This window comes from Fukomys damarensis, unplaced genomic scaffold (assembly GCF_012274545.1).
Source record: "Fukomys damarensis isolate Sample0158 unplaced genomic scaffold, DMR_v1.0_HiC HiC_scaffold_35, whole genome shotgun sequence".
NCBI classification, from domain to species: domain Eukaryota; kingdom Metazoa; phylum Chordata; class Mammalia; order Rodentia; family Bathyergidae; genus Fukomys; species Fukomys damarensis.
In genome coordinates this window covers 27407022-27423376 of record NW_022900947.1, presented here as the reverse complement: position 1 = coordinate 27423376, position 16355 = coordinate 27407022, and the positions used below count along the sequence as shown (strand labels likewise).

The following is a 16355-nucleotide window of genomic DNA, read 5'->3' as shown; positions in this document are numbered from 1 at the left end:
TAGACTATGATTGTGACACCTGAAAGAGGAGGTAGAAACAACAAGCACAAGAAATAAAGGAGAAAAGTGAAATCACAGGCTTATAAACCATCCAAACTGCCTCTGTTCCAGAGTCCGAAAGACAAGGATAAGAGCAGCGTGGAGACTGCTGGGTACAGAGTGCCATGGAGAATCATTTTCTACTAAAATTGATGGTTTTCAATGATTCACTGCAAAAAAAAACCTTTTAAAAATATGTTTTTAAAATATGTTTTAAAAAACCTTTTTAAAAATATGAGTCCCTATCAAATCATAGATCACATTTTAAAAATTATTTTCAATTGCTTCTCAATATTAAAAACTTTTTTCCATTTTATTTTCTCTAACTCCTGAAACATGTGCAATTCTCAAAAAAATGTACAGATGGCTTTAATTCAATTTTCATTTTGAAAACTTTCTACAGAATTTACTGTGAGCCAGGCACTATTTAAATACTGGGGTAGCACCTTTTAGGACTACAGAGACAGACAAGTGTACGAGCACACTATTAAAATATAGCTTGGACTGTTGCAAGGTAGAGAAAAGCACACATGATACACAAAGTGTATCATGAAAGCTTTAGGAATAAAAAATTAACTCTGATTAGAGGCTCAGGAGAAGTTAGATTAGGATCTAAAGGATGAGCAGGTTTAGTGCTAGCTAGAGAATTCAGGGATGGAACAGACATTCCAGCATAAGAAGTAATATAGGCATAGCAAATGAATGAAATTACACAAGATCAAAAAAAGGGAAAGTACGGCTTTATAGGAAGGTTTTTTTTCATGAGTCAGGAGAAATGGCAAGAGAGGAGTCCAGTAATTGTGCAGTTACAAATAAGAGTTAGAATTTTGCTTTGCTGACAGGAGGAAAAATAATATTTTTGAATTAAGTTACAGTATGACTGGATCTGTGTTCAGGAATTCCCAGGGCTTAGAGGTCAGAAACACAAGAGTTGGGAGGCTGGAAGGCCTAATGTTGCAACAGTGAAGGCAGGAGAAAGGGACAACTTGAGAGGGGACTTGAAGTAGGTGGTTCTAAAGGTTAGGGTTACCTGCCTTGCAAGTGCAAGGACCCAAGTTCAATCCCTGGTACCAAAAATAAATAAATAGATAAATAGATAGATAGATAGATAGATAGATAGATAGATAGATAAATGTTAGGGTTAAAAGGGATGAATAGAAAGCATTGAAAACTCAAGCTTTCCTGTATTTCAGAAATCTATACTGGCCACTAGTAACCATGCTTGGTAGTAGAATATAACTACATTTTTGTAACTGCATAGGTGGTAAACATGTTAAAGTATTTAGGAGAAACATTAGGTTTGGTGGGCAGATAATGTGATTAATTTTAGGTGTGTTGAGTTCAAGAGCACTCAGGACACTTCTTTAGAATGTATTAGAAACTCAGAAGAAAAGTCAAGATAGTATTGGCATATTTGAATATCACCAGCAAAAAAGGTGGAATAAAAAAGATCCCTGGAGGTAGAAGAGATTATAGGACTTACATATCAAACATTCAATGAAACTGATAATGAAATGCTGGGTCACTGAACCAATCTATACTAATTTTCCTATAGATATGAGGGAAAAAATCTTTTGTCATGGAGGAAAAAAACAAAAATCCAAATCTTTTTTCCATAGTTTCAATAACATTTGCTATTCTCAAGCCTAAACTTGTTCCCTTTCTAGCTTAGGAACATGCAATATCTGCAAAATAAGACCTACAGCAGGCTACGCTGCCTCTACATGTTAAAACAAGCATTTACATGTTCCTGTATCTTGTTTTCAATTAACTAACATCACTAACCACAAGAAGAACTGACATTTGAAATTAAGAAGCCCAAAGAGTTTAACTGCAAAAGTTCATCTGGATGGTTTCAACATTGAGCCTTCATTATTGCTACTAGTTAGGGTAGCAACATTTTGTGCGCCCTCTGACATTAATGGAATTAGCACATAGTCTTGAACTCATACAAATATTATGTGGTTAAAAAGACAACAGTTCTTAGCATTAAAAGTATCAAAATGGACTAGATATAAAATTGAGTTTAAGTAAGATAGTCGCTTATTTATTACCTAAAAATATAAAACTCTCTTAACATTAAAAGTATCAAAATGGGATAGATATAAAATTGAGTTTAAGTAAGATAGTCATTTATTCATTACCTAAAGATATAAAACTCTAATAGATTGGATAATCAACTGATGCTAAACAAGAGGGGATGGAAGTGAAGTTTTGAAGTGTAGTAAAATGTAGTATTTTTCATAAGGTGTTTGGTAGATACATCAGAGACCAGACATAAGCAAAAGTTATGTATGTATTATGCTTGAGGCACTATGACTAAGAATCAGTGTTATTCATTCTATTATCTGATCTTGTTATTTTCTTCTGCATCAAAGATATTGGGGCAGACAGCCCAAAACAATTTTGCCTCATTTGAAAACTTCTATTGAATGTCTTTTCTTTTGTCTTTCTAAGGCAACTTCATACAACTGGAAGGGTAGAACATAAAGAAAAAAAAATGTTTGTTTTGTTGTTTTTTCCCCTTATAACTTAGTGCACTGGAAAGATATAAATTAAATATAAGAAATGCTAATGTACTTATCAGTTTTAAAATGTTTTGAAAGAGCAAATAGTAAAAATTCAAAGGTAGCCCCTCCAGTTAAAATATAGATGGATATGTATTTTTTATCTCTGATTCCTCTTCTTCCTGAAATACCACTGAAAAAGATAAAACAGTATATAAACTCTAGAGGACAAAGAGTCATAAGAACAGATAAGAGATGTCAACAGACACCAGGAAGATTGAAGGCAGATGGTAACTGTTTTGATAAACAGTGAGAATTGAAATCTAAATTCATAAATTGTGGAAAATCGTCCAGGTCTTGCTATGGAATCTCAGACGATCACGTAATTAGGAAAATCTAGCAATTCTGAGCATGAGAGTGAACTTGAGGCTATAAATTGAATTTTTCCTTGTGACTTTGTTTTGGAAATAGGTAGATTTCTACGCTCATGATGGTTCCCAACTGCGTATCTTCCACCCCTCTAATCTCGTAATATTCTCTATGAAGAAACTGCAGCAGGAAGGCAGGTAGTTTGGGATGAGCAGAACAGGAGGGAAGCAGCTGCAAGATCTTAAGCGTTAAGAGGAAATCTACAGTTTTATACAATAAGGATCTATTCTACTCTGCTCAGCTCAGAGAACACAGGCTGACATGCATAATCTCCTAGGCCTAACACTGGCTATTCTCTCTCTAGAACAAACAAATAAACAAACAAAACATCCCAACTGTTTGTGAATCATTGGAGTGTCTCCCCTCCTCCCTGCACCTCAAAGTCTGCCCCACCCAGGCAGATCGTCTTACAATGCACCTCCTAGTCATAAGCCGCATCTGTGCATTACAGCTTCCAAACAGTGCTTCTAATGCCTCACTTGTAAGTATAGAGTAACAGCCAAAGAGGTCAGCATTTGAAAAGCCTCTAAAATAAAGATGGAGACAAAAGCAAACAAACCCGACTAATGTACTTGAAAATAATAGAGCCAACACAGGGAGGAGAAGGAAATATCAAATATCTATAATTAACATTCTCAGAATCAAGGGTGAGACAAGAAAATGTACCCAAAAGACAAAAACGATTTGCTAAAAAAAAAAAAAAAAAAAAAAAAAAAAAAAAAAAAAATAAAAAAAAAATTTGTAAAAAAAAAAAAAAAAAAAAAAAAAAAAAAAAAAAATCAGCTTAGCCTAAGCACCGAACTTTCAGAAATTAAATATTTTAACAGAAAATTTTAAATTTGTATATGGGTGGGAAGAAGCACTTGAGGAAATCCTTCAAAAGTCCTAATGAAGAGACACAGATAAACCATAGAAAAAAGAGGAACTAAGTAAAAAAAGGTGAAATAAATCAGGTGGTTCAACTAATATGAATTCTAAAAGAAAATTTTAAAAAAGGAAATTATCAAAGAAATAATATAAGAACGTTCCACCAAATTAAAAGACATGATCTTCTAGACCGAAAGGGCAACACATGGGGGAGGGGAAATAATTAACCATGAAAATTCAAAGCATCCAAAAACAAGCATAATATCCACCAAATGTTTTTAAAAAATCATAATTAGTCATATCACCATTAAAATTCAAAACAGCAATGACAGCCTCCTAACAACCTGCAAAGAAGAAAGAGAGGTCACATTTAAATCAGAAGCCATACAACAGTAACACCAAGAACCAGAAAATAACAGAGTGGTGATTTCAAGATTCTAAGGGAAATCTCTTTCTAATTCTCCTTCCAGTGGTATTTTCTGAAAGATCTGGTACAATTGGAGGGAGAAAAGAAATTTTCAAGTATGCAAATGTCAAAGTATTTGATTCAGGAATCCTTTCCTAGGAAGAAATTAAAGGATATGCTCCATTGAAAGCAACACAATAAATAACATGAGGGGAAAAAAAAGAAGACACCAGGGTTAGGTAATAGAAAATCCAACAGAGGAGAGAGCCAAATCAAATGGCTAACATGAAACTCCAGAGTAAGAGCAGTCTCAAGAGCTTGCAGATCCATGGCCTCAAGAGCCTGCAGATCAGCCTGTAGGAGTCATCTAAGCAGCCTACGAAGCTGTGAAAGCAGAAAAAAAGGAATCAAAGAATTGTTGGATGCTTTGCTATTCTTACTGGAAAATCATGAAAAAGACAGTGATAACTGAACAAATAAAACAAAGGCAGTGTTCTTAATAGTGCATGTTTGTGGTACATTGTGAATACATTTATTATGGGTAACTGGTACATATACATGACACATTTTAATTCTTTGTATCCCCTTCCCCCTCTTTTGGTCCCCTTCCCATTTGCAAAAGATCTAGCTCCGTATTTCATATTATCTATGTTTTACTTTGCTCTTTTTTTAAAGTTTGGATTTCTTACATAAGATAAACCATATGATATTTATATTTACCTGTATGATTTATTTTGTTTAATATAATGGATTCAAGGCGCATCCATTTTCCTACTGATGACTCAAATATATCCTTCTATATAACAGAGAAGTACTAAAACCAATATGAAATAAATTTGTAAGAGGGAGGATATATATTTATTGTATACTATGTATTTCTGATGTGTATTTACATAGCCATAATGATGAAAATGTAATTATTTTAAAATATAAATTATAAATATATTACCAGAATGGATCCATATGCAAAGTATGTGTGTATTAGGGTGGATATAAGAGAGAAAAAGGGATTGTTTCTATAGTAGAGAGTCAATTATTTTAAAGATAAATAAAATATGTAAAATCAGAGAAATTAATATGCAGAAATCTGGAGTTTAGTGAGTGATGAAATTGCTAAGAAATTGCATCTGGGGGAGAGGTGAAAAGAGGAAAACGTTCTGACTTCTAGGAGCTAGTACACCAGCTAGCCTTGGTGCTGCCTCAACCTGGCCTGGTACCTAATGGCTGAGTGTCAGCATTCTCTTAGTGAACACAAAAATTTCACAAAACATCGTTGAACTAGTTAACTTAGGAGAAAATACCTGAGAAAAATCAACATAAAAGGAGAATGAATTTACTGGCTCATGCTTTCAGAGGTTCAGTCAATGGTTGGCTTGACCTCGTCACGTTGGGCCTGTGGGAAGAAGAATTCAAGGGTGCAGAGTTGGTGGAGGAGCAAAGCTGCTTACTTCATGGCAAGCGGGAAGCAAAGACAGAGAGAAAGGGGTCAAGGTCTCAATATACCCTTTCAGGGCAAGGCCTGATCACCTACATCCTCCAACTAGGCCTCACTCCTAAAGTTTCCGCTACCTTCCAGAAAAGCTATCAGCTGGGACCAGGCCTTCAACACATGAGTTTCAGGGAATATTTAAGATTCCAGTCTTAACAATTGTCATTATGATATATCAAGACAAAATGAAGACAATTTTGTAATCAAAGCTAAACATAAATAAGATATGAAGTTCATCCAAGTACCAAATACCATACATTCCCTTCCCCTAACTGCCCTGAGAACTTATTGTGGCTGCTCTCTCTACAGACAGGGCTGTAGAAACAGTTTAGGGTTATGCAGTGCTTGTGAAGCATGCACATAGCACTGGGAAAAAATTAAAGATTTTTTGAGGTAACCAATCATAAGATTATTCCCACTTTTACTCAACTTTCAATTCAGAGCAAATCACCCTATCGAAGTCCAAATCCCTTTACACTCATGGTATGGGTTCTCCCTCATCAAAATTAAAAATGAGTTCTACTTGTACAGCTACAGCTGATTCCTGGTGGCTTTTTTATTAGTATATATTTGCAAAGGTAATAATTACTTTTTTCCTGGAGTATATTGCTTCTCTTGACAGGTTTGACTGGAAAACATTGATAGATGCTTGGACATTTGAGATGGCAGGATGGCAAAGTGCAAAGACTGGCTGCTTTTCTCCAAAGTTTTTGTCATACTACATGATTTTTTAAAAACCATGCATATGTACTGCTTTGGGATAACTAAGTTTACATATTTAAAAAGAGCTAATGCCAAGTGTGCTCATGGCAGATCTTTTGGCAATGACATCAAAGTTGACATAACATATCACATCAAGTGGGTTATGTCAGAACAGCTAACACAGATTCCATTTACTTTATAAAGAATAAATTATCATTTTGAAATGCTTAGAATCCAGTGGCAAGTGTTCAAGTGTGAAGTAAAATTTAAAACAGTAAAATGGGGTGGGCAAGACCTGTGAATAGGGGTGGAGTAATTACTACTTGGTAATGGCCCAATGTCAAATTCTTTATTTGGAGTGCATAGCTCTAGACACAGCTGAAGATCAACTACTGTGTGAAGATTAAGATGATGAACTGTAATAAACAATCCATAGACTCTTTTTAAAGAATACAATTCCCCCACCTAAGAAAACACTTTAATGAAATATCTTAATATCATCAAATATTTGATTAGGGTTCAAAATTTCAAGTGTTTAAGAAAAGTTATAGTTCTTTACATAACTACTAAAAATTGGACTCCAAATAATATCCACACAAGCAACTAACTCCATGTCGCTTATTTTTAACACTGATTAAAACAGCTGAAATCTCGTTTGCATGCCAAGAAAAATGGTAATGGAGAATTTTAATGATATATTTGAAACTTACCTTTCAATTTTGCATGTTGATGAGGCATAGAAGTAAGGGAATAGATTTGAGCCATGTTACTAGATTTGACATATTGGCAGAGATATTTTCATTGCTTTATGTATAAGTAAATTCCTCCATCTTGACTATTAAATTGCAGTTGTTACTTATTATTCTATGTTTTGTTGTACATGAAAGTTTAGTATTAAAAGTTCTTATTGGCTAGATTCACGATGTAAAGAAATTGACTTCGGCAAGGTGCAGGAACTGTACTACAAGTGACAAGTAATTATGGGTATTCAATTCTTTGGTTAGCAAATTCTTTTTAACATCAACAGCCTCTGAAGTTAATTGCCATGTTTTGATTTACAGCTTTGCAACACTTCTCTGTTGAGTCATTGTTGTGTTTGCAAAGATTATGAGTCTTTATGCAGTCACAGACCTTTGACATGAAACCAATGAAATGCATTTTCACATGAAATGAAAACTAGACAGTTTTCTTCTCTGCCAAAATTTTCTGAGACAGAATTTCAAAAGAGAGTGTGCCACATGCATTGCTACAGTATACTTTATGAGTTTGGTATTTAGAAAGTGTTATTAAGCCTTCTTTACTGTGTGACTTCTACTGGGCGTGATTACAGACTGTAAAAGTAGGTCTGGTGAAGAGAAAGAAGAAACACATTAATGAAGAAAAGTGTGTTCTTCAAAAGGAGAAGAAGAAAGGACTTAATGTGTTTGGACTTTAACATCTTCACATCCATGATCCCTCCTTTGGATCTATTGTATTCTAGGTCTTTCCTCCACAAAAGTTTTCTTCTACCTATAATCTATAACGTTTCTTTGAAATCTTACTACTAGAAAATCATGACTCATCTCTTGGGGAAAAAAAAATTTACAACAAAGAAGTTCTTTACCTAAGCTATAACCTCAGTATCATGGAAACTCTTTCTTGAAGCAGAGAAGGTATGTAAAGGGATGTTCAATTAGCCATTTCTTCAGAACCAGTTCTTTCAACTAAGTTTGAATGAGCTAAGACCACCTGGGGCCCCAAAATGTCTACCATGACCAGGAGGATGACTGTGTAAATACTGAATCCCCAAGTGTGTTAGTCTTTTTGAAATAAAATTCATTATAGATGGAAAACATTAAGTTTCTTTGAGCTACAAATTCTTTCCTTTTAGAATGTTATTATTTTGACATATTTAATCTTACATTATGAATATCTTACATTATTTATGTCTGCTATAGATATTAGCCATATCCGATATCAGAAAGGAACATGTTGCCAGTCTTGCTTTTTGTTTCACTTTCTCTCCACCCATTGTTCCCATCACATCACCAGGTTCAAGGCCATCCTAGGATTTCAGTGAATTGCAGTGAGAGGGAAGCACAGCTGCCTCACCCTTTCAACACATTTTCCATGTTACCTTTAGTCTCCCTTGCCATCTTGTATCACTTACCAAAAATAACCTGGATAAACCCATTTGCACTGCAGTCTTGGCAGGGGCATACGTTTTCTCACCAGCATTATTCGAATGTTTTTAAGAACGGGTTGACAATGGCAACATCTCCTTCCCTTGTGCAATCCCTCTCCGGGTACCTCTCAGCCTATGCGTTAGGTCAGTACACTGAAGTGATATCATCCGGAAATTTTTTTTCCCCTGTTATTTTGAGCACAGTTAGAAATACCATGATTACTTATTGGTTCGTTTCTCATTACAAGATGAGCTATAAAATTCCAAGGAAACTGCATTCAATTTAAATTTCTTTTTAACTCATGATAAAAATAAGAATGAGTGAATTAATTTTATTCCCAGGATGAACTCAGTCTTAGGACACAGAAGATTCAAGATTGTGCCACCTACTACAGATGCTTTTGCAGTCCCTGTTAGACCCAGATACCAGTTCCAGTGTAATCCCAGGTTCCCATATGGAATTAAATCTGATTTGGGTTATTCGGGTCACATACTGAGGGGGTGCCCTCTGTCATTGCTCAGTAAATAGAGGAAGTGCTTTAGTTTTCTCTATAACATACATTTATTTTTGGAGCTCATTAAACAGGCTAAGCCATTTAAATAGGTCTAGTCTGTAGACAGGAGCTGAAGCTGAGAAATACTCTGTGCTGCTATCTAACAACATAATGTAAGGGTCATTTGTTTGTAATTTTTGGCTGCTACCTACTGAAGAACAGATAGACTCATGTGAAATTCAAGTTGTAAAATCCCATCTACACTTTAGATGGAAAGACTTTTCATGAATATGTGTATTGTCATTTCTAAGGAATATTAATTTTGTTTTCAAAGCAAAACTTCTAACAGACAGTAAATGCTAAAAAAGCTATTTTGTCCTAATTGGGGTGGGAGTGAGGAAATTCAAATTTAAATAGTATAGTCCTGTTTATTTTCCCCACTGCTCTGCTCATACCCTCTTTGGCTGCATATTGGCCAAATAATAAAAGTATTATAATCTCTTCTTAGTCTTAAATTGGCTTGCATTTTTTAAAGTCTAAAATCATCCCTGTAAAATAATCTAGCTTCTTAGGGATTAATGATTTTATTGCATTGCAAAAATAATGCCTTATGAATTCATTGGATTATACAGGGTAGAACAGTAAATCAATGCCTCCCTATAGGAAGTGGTTTCCTTATATCTAGAAGGAGTTATTTCCTCACTTACATCTTAGGAGGGACTGTTGATATTTACACAAATGTTTAGTATCAAAGGACTTCTCTTTTTCACATGTACAGGAAAACAATACATTCATCCATAAAAAGAACAGGTTCTTTTAAAAAATCATAATTTCATTCATGAAGGCTTCAAAGTTTTAATGATAGAATTAAACAGAGTAAAACAGAGCAATTTCCAGAGAATTCATAATTAGTAATCTAGTGGAAGAGAGCTGTAAGATTTTAAAATAAGCATTTTTATAATTACATATTAAATATATTCCTTTCAAAAGATGCCATCTATACAGGAAAAGGATAATACCAGCAGTAATTGTAGTAATTGTCCTTGCTTTTCAGCTCAGGAAGATATTCTGAGATCAGGTAAGGATTTTTAAAATGTTCAGACTACACTCAGAAAATCCAGATTAGAAAAATTATGGCACTTCACTTGCTCTCATTTCAGCAGCAAGCTCTGAATTTAATACTTGGAAAACAATCTCAACATTCTCAGGGCCTCGAAGAGTAGACCACTTCATATATTCATAGCAAAGGAATTGCCAGAAATTTAAAGCTCACACACCAAATATCTTTAGTGTATTTTTTAGATGAAGAGATGAAGAGGAGATCTTGCAGAGGCTATTCACAAAGAGCTCTTCGGAGAATTTTTTAAAAAATGGATTGGAATCTTTATTCTTCTGTAAAGGCATAGTAGTGTGTTTGTGTGACCTTGAAGACAGATACCTCAAGCCATTGCTTAATGCAGCAGCTGTGGCAATGCCCTTTTATACAATACATAAAGAATAGCCTACAATTAGGCAAGTGAATTCCATACAAGGTTACTGCTTCAGTGCCACAGTGGTGATAGCCAGCCTGCAAGTTACCTCTGAGATTTCGGCCAATAACACACAACCCGATTGGGACAATTTTAATGATTATCATCTGTGTGCCATGAATAGTACAGACAGAAAGACAAGTTTATCAACAACAATCCACTCTAGAGAAACCAAGTGATTATCACCAAATCTCTGCTGGTTGAAAATGAAGATACCTAGGCTATGCATCAAAGTATTTACAGAGAATAGGACCCTGAAGTGAGACATTTGTCCATCACATATTGAAGATTTATTATATGCTAAGTATTGTCCTAATTCTGAGGATGGCTTAAAAGAATTAGTTCTTGTCCCTGTGGATCTTAGAAATCTACCTGGAGTGACTAAAGCTGCATTTGATAAAGATCAAAGGAATTAAACATTTGTATTCAAAAGACCAAATTAACTATGTGTGAAATAGGGCTTTAAAAGATTGTATGAAATAGATTAGACAAGGATAGGAAAGGAAAGAAACCCAGCAAACTGCAAGGGCAGGCAAGTAGAGTGGTAAATGTCAAATATAAGTGACGAGACAACCTCAAAGGTAACGTCAAAGGTGTTGCAAAGTCCAACTCTTGGAAAGAACAGCAGCAGAAGCACAGATGAACCAGTAGTATTGCCTCCAGGGAAATCCAGGGTGTCACCTTCCCTTGGGGCGCAGCCACAGTGGAGCTGCTGCTGTCTCCCTCACCTACCTTGGCTATGTACGGGGCATGGCTTGTTTCTGTGGGAACAAGGGCTGTGACCTGGCATATCCTGAATTTAAATAGGAAAAACAAAACAAAACAAAACAAAAAAAAAACAAAACCTCTGCAGTACAGACCAAACAACCACCACCTTTTTTTTTTTTTTTCAATTTTTGAATTTCTCAAGGCTGGTGGGCATAATTTAATTTGGTTAATCTAGCTTTATGGATATGAGTTTCAATATAAGTTAAACCTTTTTTTTTTTTTTTTCCTGAGTCACAATGCATAAGGTTCTGAAAGAAACAGTTCTTTCTACTCACACCTGCTCCCTCCATGGGGAATCCTGGCACATCTATTCCTCTGTGTGTGAATTGTTAAGGTAATTTTTCCCCTTATATTTACTCTTAAATGATTGGGGGGCTACAGAAAGGGAAAAGTCAATGGAAGTACCTGTTATCAGATAATTACCTTTGGCCTGTTTTGTTTGAATCTTGAAATTCAGAGTACTTGGAACTCTTATAAGCTTTCTGAGAAGTATTGTTTTTGTACTGAAAGTTGATTGCATCAGCTATATAAAATATAGTTTCCTCTGAGGTTCTGAAAGATATATCCTTTGAAAAATCTCAGTATAAAGTTAAAATACAGGTTATAGCACTTCATAAGCTCAGGCTCAAGGAATTTCTCATGTCCCTTATTTCAATATTTCAGAAGGAAATAAAAGTAACCACCTCAAACAGCTGCATACTACAACAGAGATATAATTAATATTAGTGACATCTTCCAGGGATTTAGCTCAGTGGTTCCACTGCCCGCCTCGCAAGTGCAAGGTCACGAGTTCGACCCTGGTACCAAAAAAGATGTATGTATATTAGTGACATCTAAATATGCTTATATATTTATACACTTCCTACTATTTTTTCCATGTGTTATGGAAAAAGTCAATTCATTGACTTTAATGGTAGACACTAAATTGAGCAATCTAACATAAAAACATGTTCATTCATTTAATAATATTTATTAAGCATCTATCATATTTTTGTACTTGTTTGCCTCCTCTTTTAGGCTCCAGAACTAAAAGTCCCATTCCTCTTGTATCTGATATTAAAGTGCATATCTTGTATTCTCCTGGTGTGCTTTAACCTATCAGGAGTGGCAAGCTAACTAACTACGTAAGACAGAATCTAATAAAGCAAATTCCTAACATCATGTAATGCTGTATCATGTATTTTCATTTGGAGTTCACTTAGTACTGCCAGTAAATAAACAATTCCTAACCTGTTGCAACCTGTAAAGAGTATCTAATATTTCACAACAAAGCTAATACCAAATTCTTTCGTATATGATTGTCTTGTTTATCTTGACTGCTAGAAGAAAGTAATACTTAACAATTATTAACCCTGCTGCATTGCTGATGGGAATGTGCACTAGTACAACCACTATGAAAATCAATGTGGAAATTCTTAAAAAAAACTAAAACTAAAAATTCCATTTGATCCAGCTATTCCCCTTCTAGATATCTTCCCAAAATAATTAAAGACATCATATTACAATGATACATGTATAAGCATGTTTATAACATCACAACTCATAATAGGTAAATCTTGGAAACAGCCCATATGTTCATCAACAGATAAACGGATTTTAAAATGTGCTATATTTATGCAATGGAGTACTACTCTTTCATAAAGAAGGACAAACTTGAGTAATTTGTAGGAAAATATATGCACCCTGAGACAATAATGTTGAGTGAAATAAATCAGACACAGGAGCTTAAATATTACATGATTTCTCTCATATGAGAAATTCAAAATATAAAAGTAATGAATGAAATAAAAGATCAATAATAGGATACAGAGAAATGCTTCTTTTTCCAAAGGGAAAGTGAAAGTGACCACAAGATGGATTGAGTGAGGAAGGAGGGGAGGAAAAGGGATGAAAAAAAGAATTAAGATGTGATATATATAGATATATAGACATATCTATATCTATATATCTATATAGATATACACCAACTTACATATATGTATATATATATATATATATATACCAACTTATATATATATATATATAAAATTGTTATATACTGCAAAATTGTACTAATACAAATTAAGTAAGAAAGAATTATGCTTAAAACAAAGCAAATCACTGTATTTCCAGTTACCCGGAATATACTTCATTGTTGCTGAACTTAGTATCTGTTTTGCACAATGTGTACCAAACAAGTATGGTTTTAAACTGATAATAATTGCACAAAGCTAGTTTAATGACTAAGAAATTGTAGATATTTTTGGTGTCATTTTCCCACAATGAATTAGCTCTTTTGACTGGAAGGTTCCATTTCCATGATGGGAGATCCTTGAACAGAATTTTCAGTTCTTGGAACTTCAAAAGCCTCATTATATGACATAACATTCAGATCTGTCTTGGAAAGAAGGACATACTTCATTACAGTCCATTTCCTGAGGGTGTCTTTGTCAATAGATGCAAACTTGGACACTTCCTCTTACCATAGCCACCACTTTTTGTCATTTTTGAATGTGTTATCCTGTGATAATTAGGTATTCAAATGTCAAGATGAAATAAATTTAAATTTAGAAAGAACCAGACAACTTCAGAGCTGGAAATAAACCCTCAAGTCTCCCTAATTCAACTCTCTTTTAAGAATGAAGATATATAGAGAGAAACTAGCTGCCTTGCCTGAGGTCTTACTACAGAACTGGGTCCATAAGAAATTGGTTCTACATTCTGCCTTTAGTACCTAACCCAGCTGAACAGGAGAGTCACTCTTCTAAATTGAGAGGAATGAGATGTAAACTCGCAGATTCACTTGAACTGAAATTGTTAAATTACAATCTAGGTATTATTTCTTTCAAAAACTTTACCAGTGATTTATAATCATGGTTTGGACAGAGTAAATGTTATACAGTATATGCATGCATATAATTTACTTCGAATGTTATAACCTATTCTCCTTTCCAAACAGTTCAAATATTTAAGCTTAAACCCTCAAACAATAGGATCATTACAAATAAAATCGGAAAGATCTTATCACACAGAGAAAGAAAAAAGGTGTTCCTCAAATAGAAATAAGAGTTTTGGCTTTGTTTTATTTTGTTTTGCTGAACAGGTGATCAAACCCAGGGGTAATTTGTCACAAAGCTACATTTTAGTGCTTTTTATTTTTATTCTGAGGCAGAGTCTTGCTAAGTTGCCCTGCTTGGACATCAACTTGAGAGCCTCCTGACTCAGTTTCCCTCAGTATTAGGATTATATGACTCTGCCACAGTGCCTTGCCAGATAAGATCATTTTTAAACACTGATCATAGCACAGTTTCCTGGTCATCAAGGCATCGGCAGGATGAAGTCTTATTCCTATTTTTAGGTGATACTGAATTTTAAATAACTTAAGCATCTGTATTTTTATAATTGATGCTAATATAATAATTAAGGATTCCAAAAGAAGCTTTTGGAAAAATTATCATAATTTCATCATTCTCATGTCAAATCCAGTAAAAAATATTTGAATATTAAATTGTATTCCTAGAAAAGAATGTTTTTAAGGCAATAGAATATTAATTGATTATGCACATTAAAAATAGTCTCAATTGAGGCAGAAATGGAAGTTTAAGTATATTTAAAAATGAAAATTATCTGGTGTGAAAATCTATAATAGTACATAAGATCCTAATGAGATAATTGACCATGTGAAATAGGAAGAAAAGGGCTAAAGGTGTAGGGAAAGTGGGAAGGGTAGGGCAAAGGTAATAAGGGAAAAGAAAAAAGTATGAGAAAATGAAAAAATGGAAATAAAGTGTTTGTAAATGGGAAGGGGAGGAGAGGGTGAAGGGAGGGCAGGGACAAGGGGAAAAAATGAGAACCAAGACCTGTCATGTAAAGGTACAAGATCCCAATGATGAATGTAACTGTACTATATACCTAAAATGTACCCATAAACTCAATAAAAGAACAAAAAATGAAAATTAATTTATCCCTTTACAATTTTATGAGATCAAAAACTATATTAACTATGGTTTGGGCCAGAATAGAGCTTGTTCCATTCATTGTTGCTAGTCAGTGAGATGAGGTGTATCTTTACCTATCTGTATTTCCTAGGGCATGGGAAGATTGATTCCATTTCCTGGATACTGTCCCAGTGATAACTTCATTCCAAATGCCCAGTGAAAAGGAATAAGAAGATGGGGAGGCAGGCACAGGCCTGGCTCCCTCAGGTCTTTCTGTCTGGTCTCAGGACAGCAGGAGCTTCCTCTTCAATGTGATATCTGTGATGGAGGGCAGCGTATGTGAACCACTAAATTATACAGGTAAACCCTTATCTGAAGCTGTGTGTAAAGAAGGGAGACTGCAGTCAATACTCGGTGGTCTAATTAAACTATGAAGGCCAAATTAAAAACTTAATTTGCTTATTAATCTTTCTTTCTTTAACTTTTTAGTGCTAAGCTTCATTTCTTACTATTGTGACATTTTTTCTTTACTGGTTGTCTATCTCTTCTAAGAAACAAACACATGTACCAGATCAAATATGTTATAAATGTATTAGGAAAACTGCCAGAAAAGGGAGGTATCCAGGAGAGGCTTGCTCCGATCTTGGAAGAAAAACAGAGAAAGGAAAGAAGAAAAGAGAGAAGGAAGGAAGTTATCTGGGTAGAAGTATTACGGCAGGGCCTTCAGGTTTAAGGGAATTTCAGCATAGCCATCTGGGCAGTCTTGGGCCTAGAAGCACATCCGCCTTCCTATCAGCGCCATACCCGACATTGTGTAGGCACCAAGGAGAAGACATGTGCCTATCACAAGTAAGGCAGTGGGCTCCAGCGCTTAACAAGGACCTGTTATATTCTCAGCAACTGGGAGTCTAAGAGGTACATTGTCATGAAAGCCTTAGAAATAAATCTCCTAGGGCTGGGGATTTAGATCAGTGGCACTGTGCCTGCTTCACAAGTTCAAGGTCCTGAGTTAGATCCCTGGTACAAATATAAATATATAAATAT

General features: G+C 34.9%; 1 protein-coding gene across 2 annotated transcripts in view; it reads right to left on the bottom strand.

The window, feature by feature from the left end:
• Dthd1 (death domain containing 1) overlaps nucleotides 1-16355 on the bottom strand; it is a 106113-nt gene that overhangs the window by 76791 nt on the left and 12967 nt on the right. The window contains exons 3-4 of one of the 2 annotated variants that reach the window (XM_019205985.2): nucleotides 11818-11960; nucleotides 8589-8789 (exon numbers count right to left, since the gene is read on the bottom strand). In XM_019205985.2, the coding sequence (XP_019061530.1) occupies nucleotides 8589-8656 (68 nt within the window). In that variant the 5' untranslated portion in view covers nucleotides 8657-8789; nucleotides 11818-11960. Of the gene's footprint in view, nucleotides 1-8588; nucleotides 8790-11817; nucleotides 11961-16355 lie in introns of those variants that run through there. The other variant, XM_010613698.1, reaches the window with a different exon arrangement.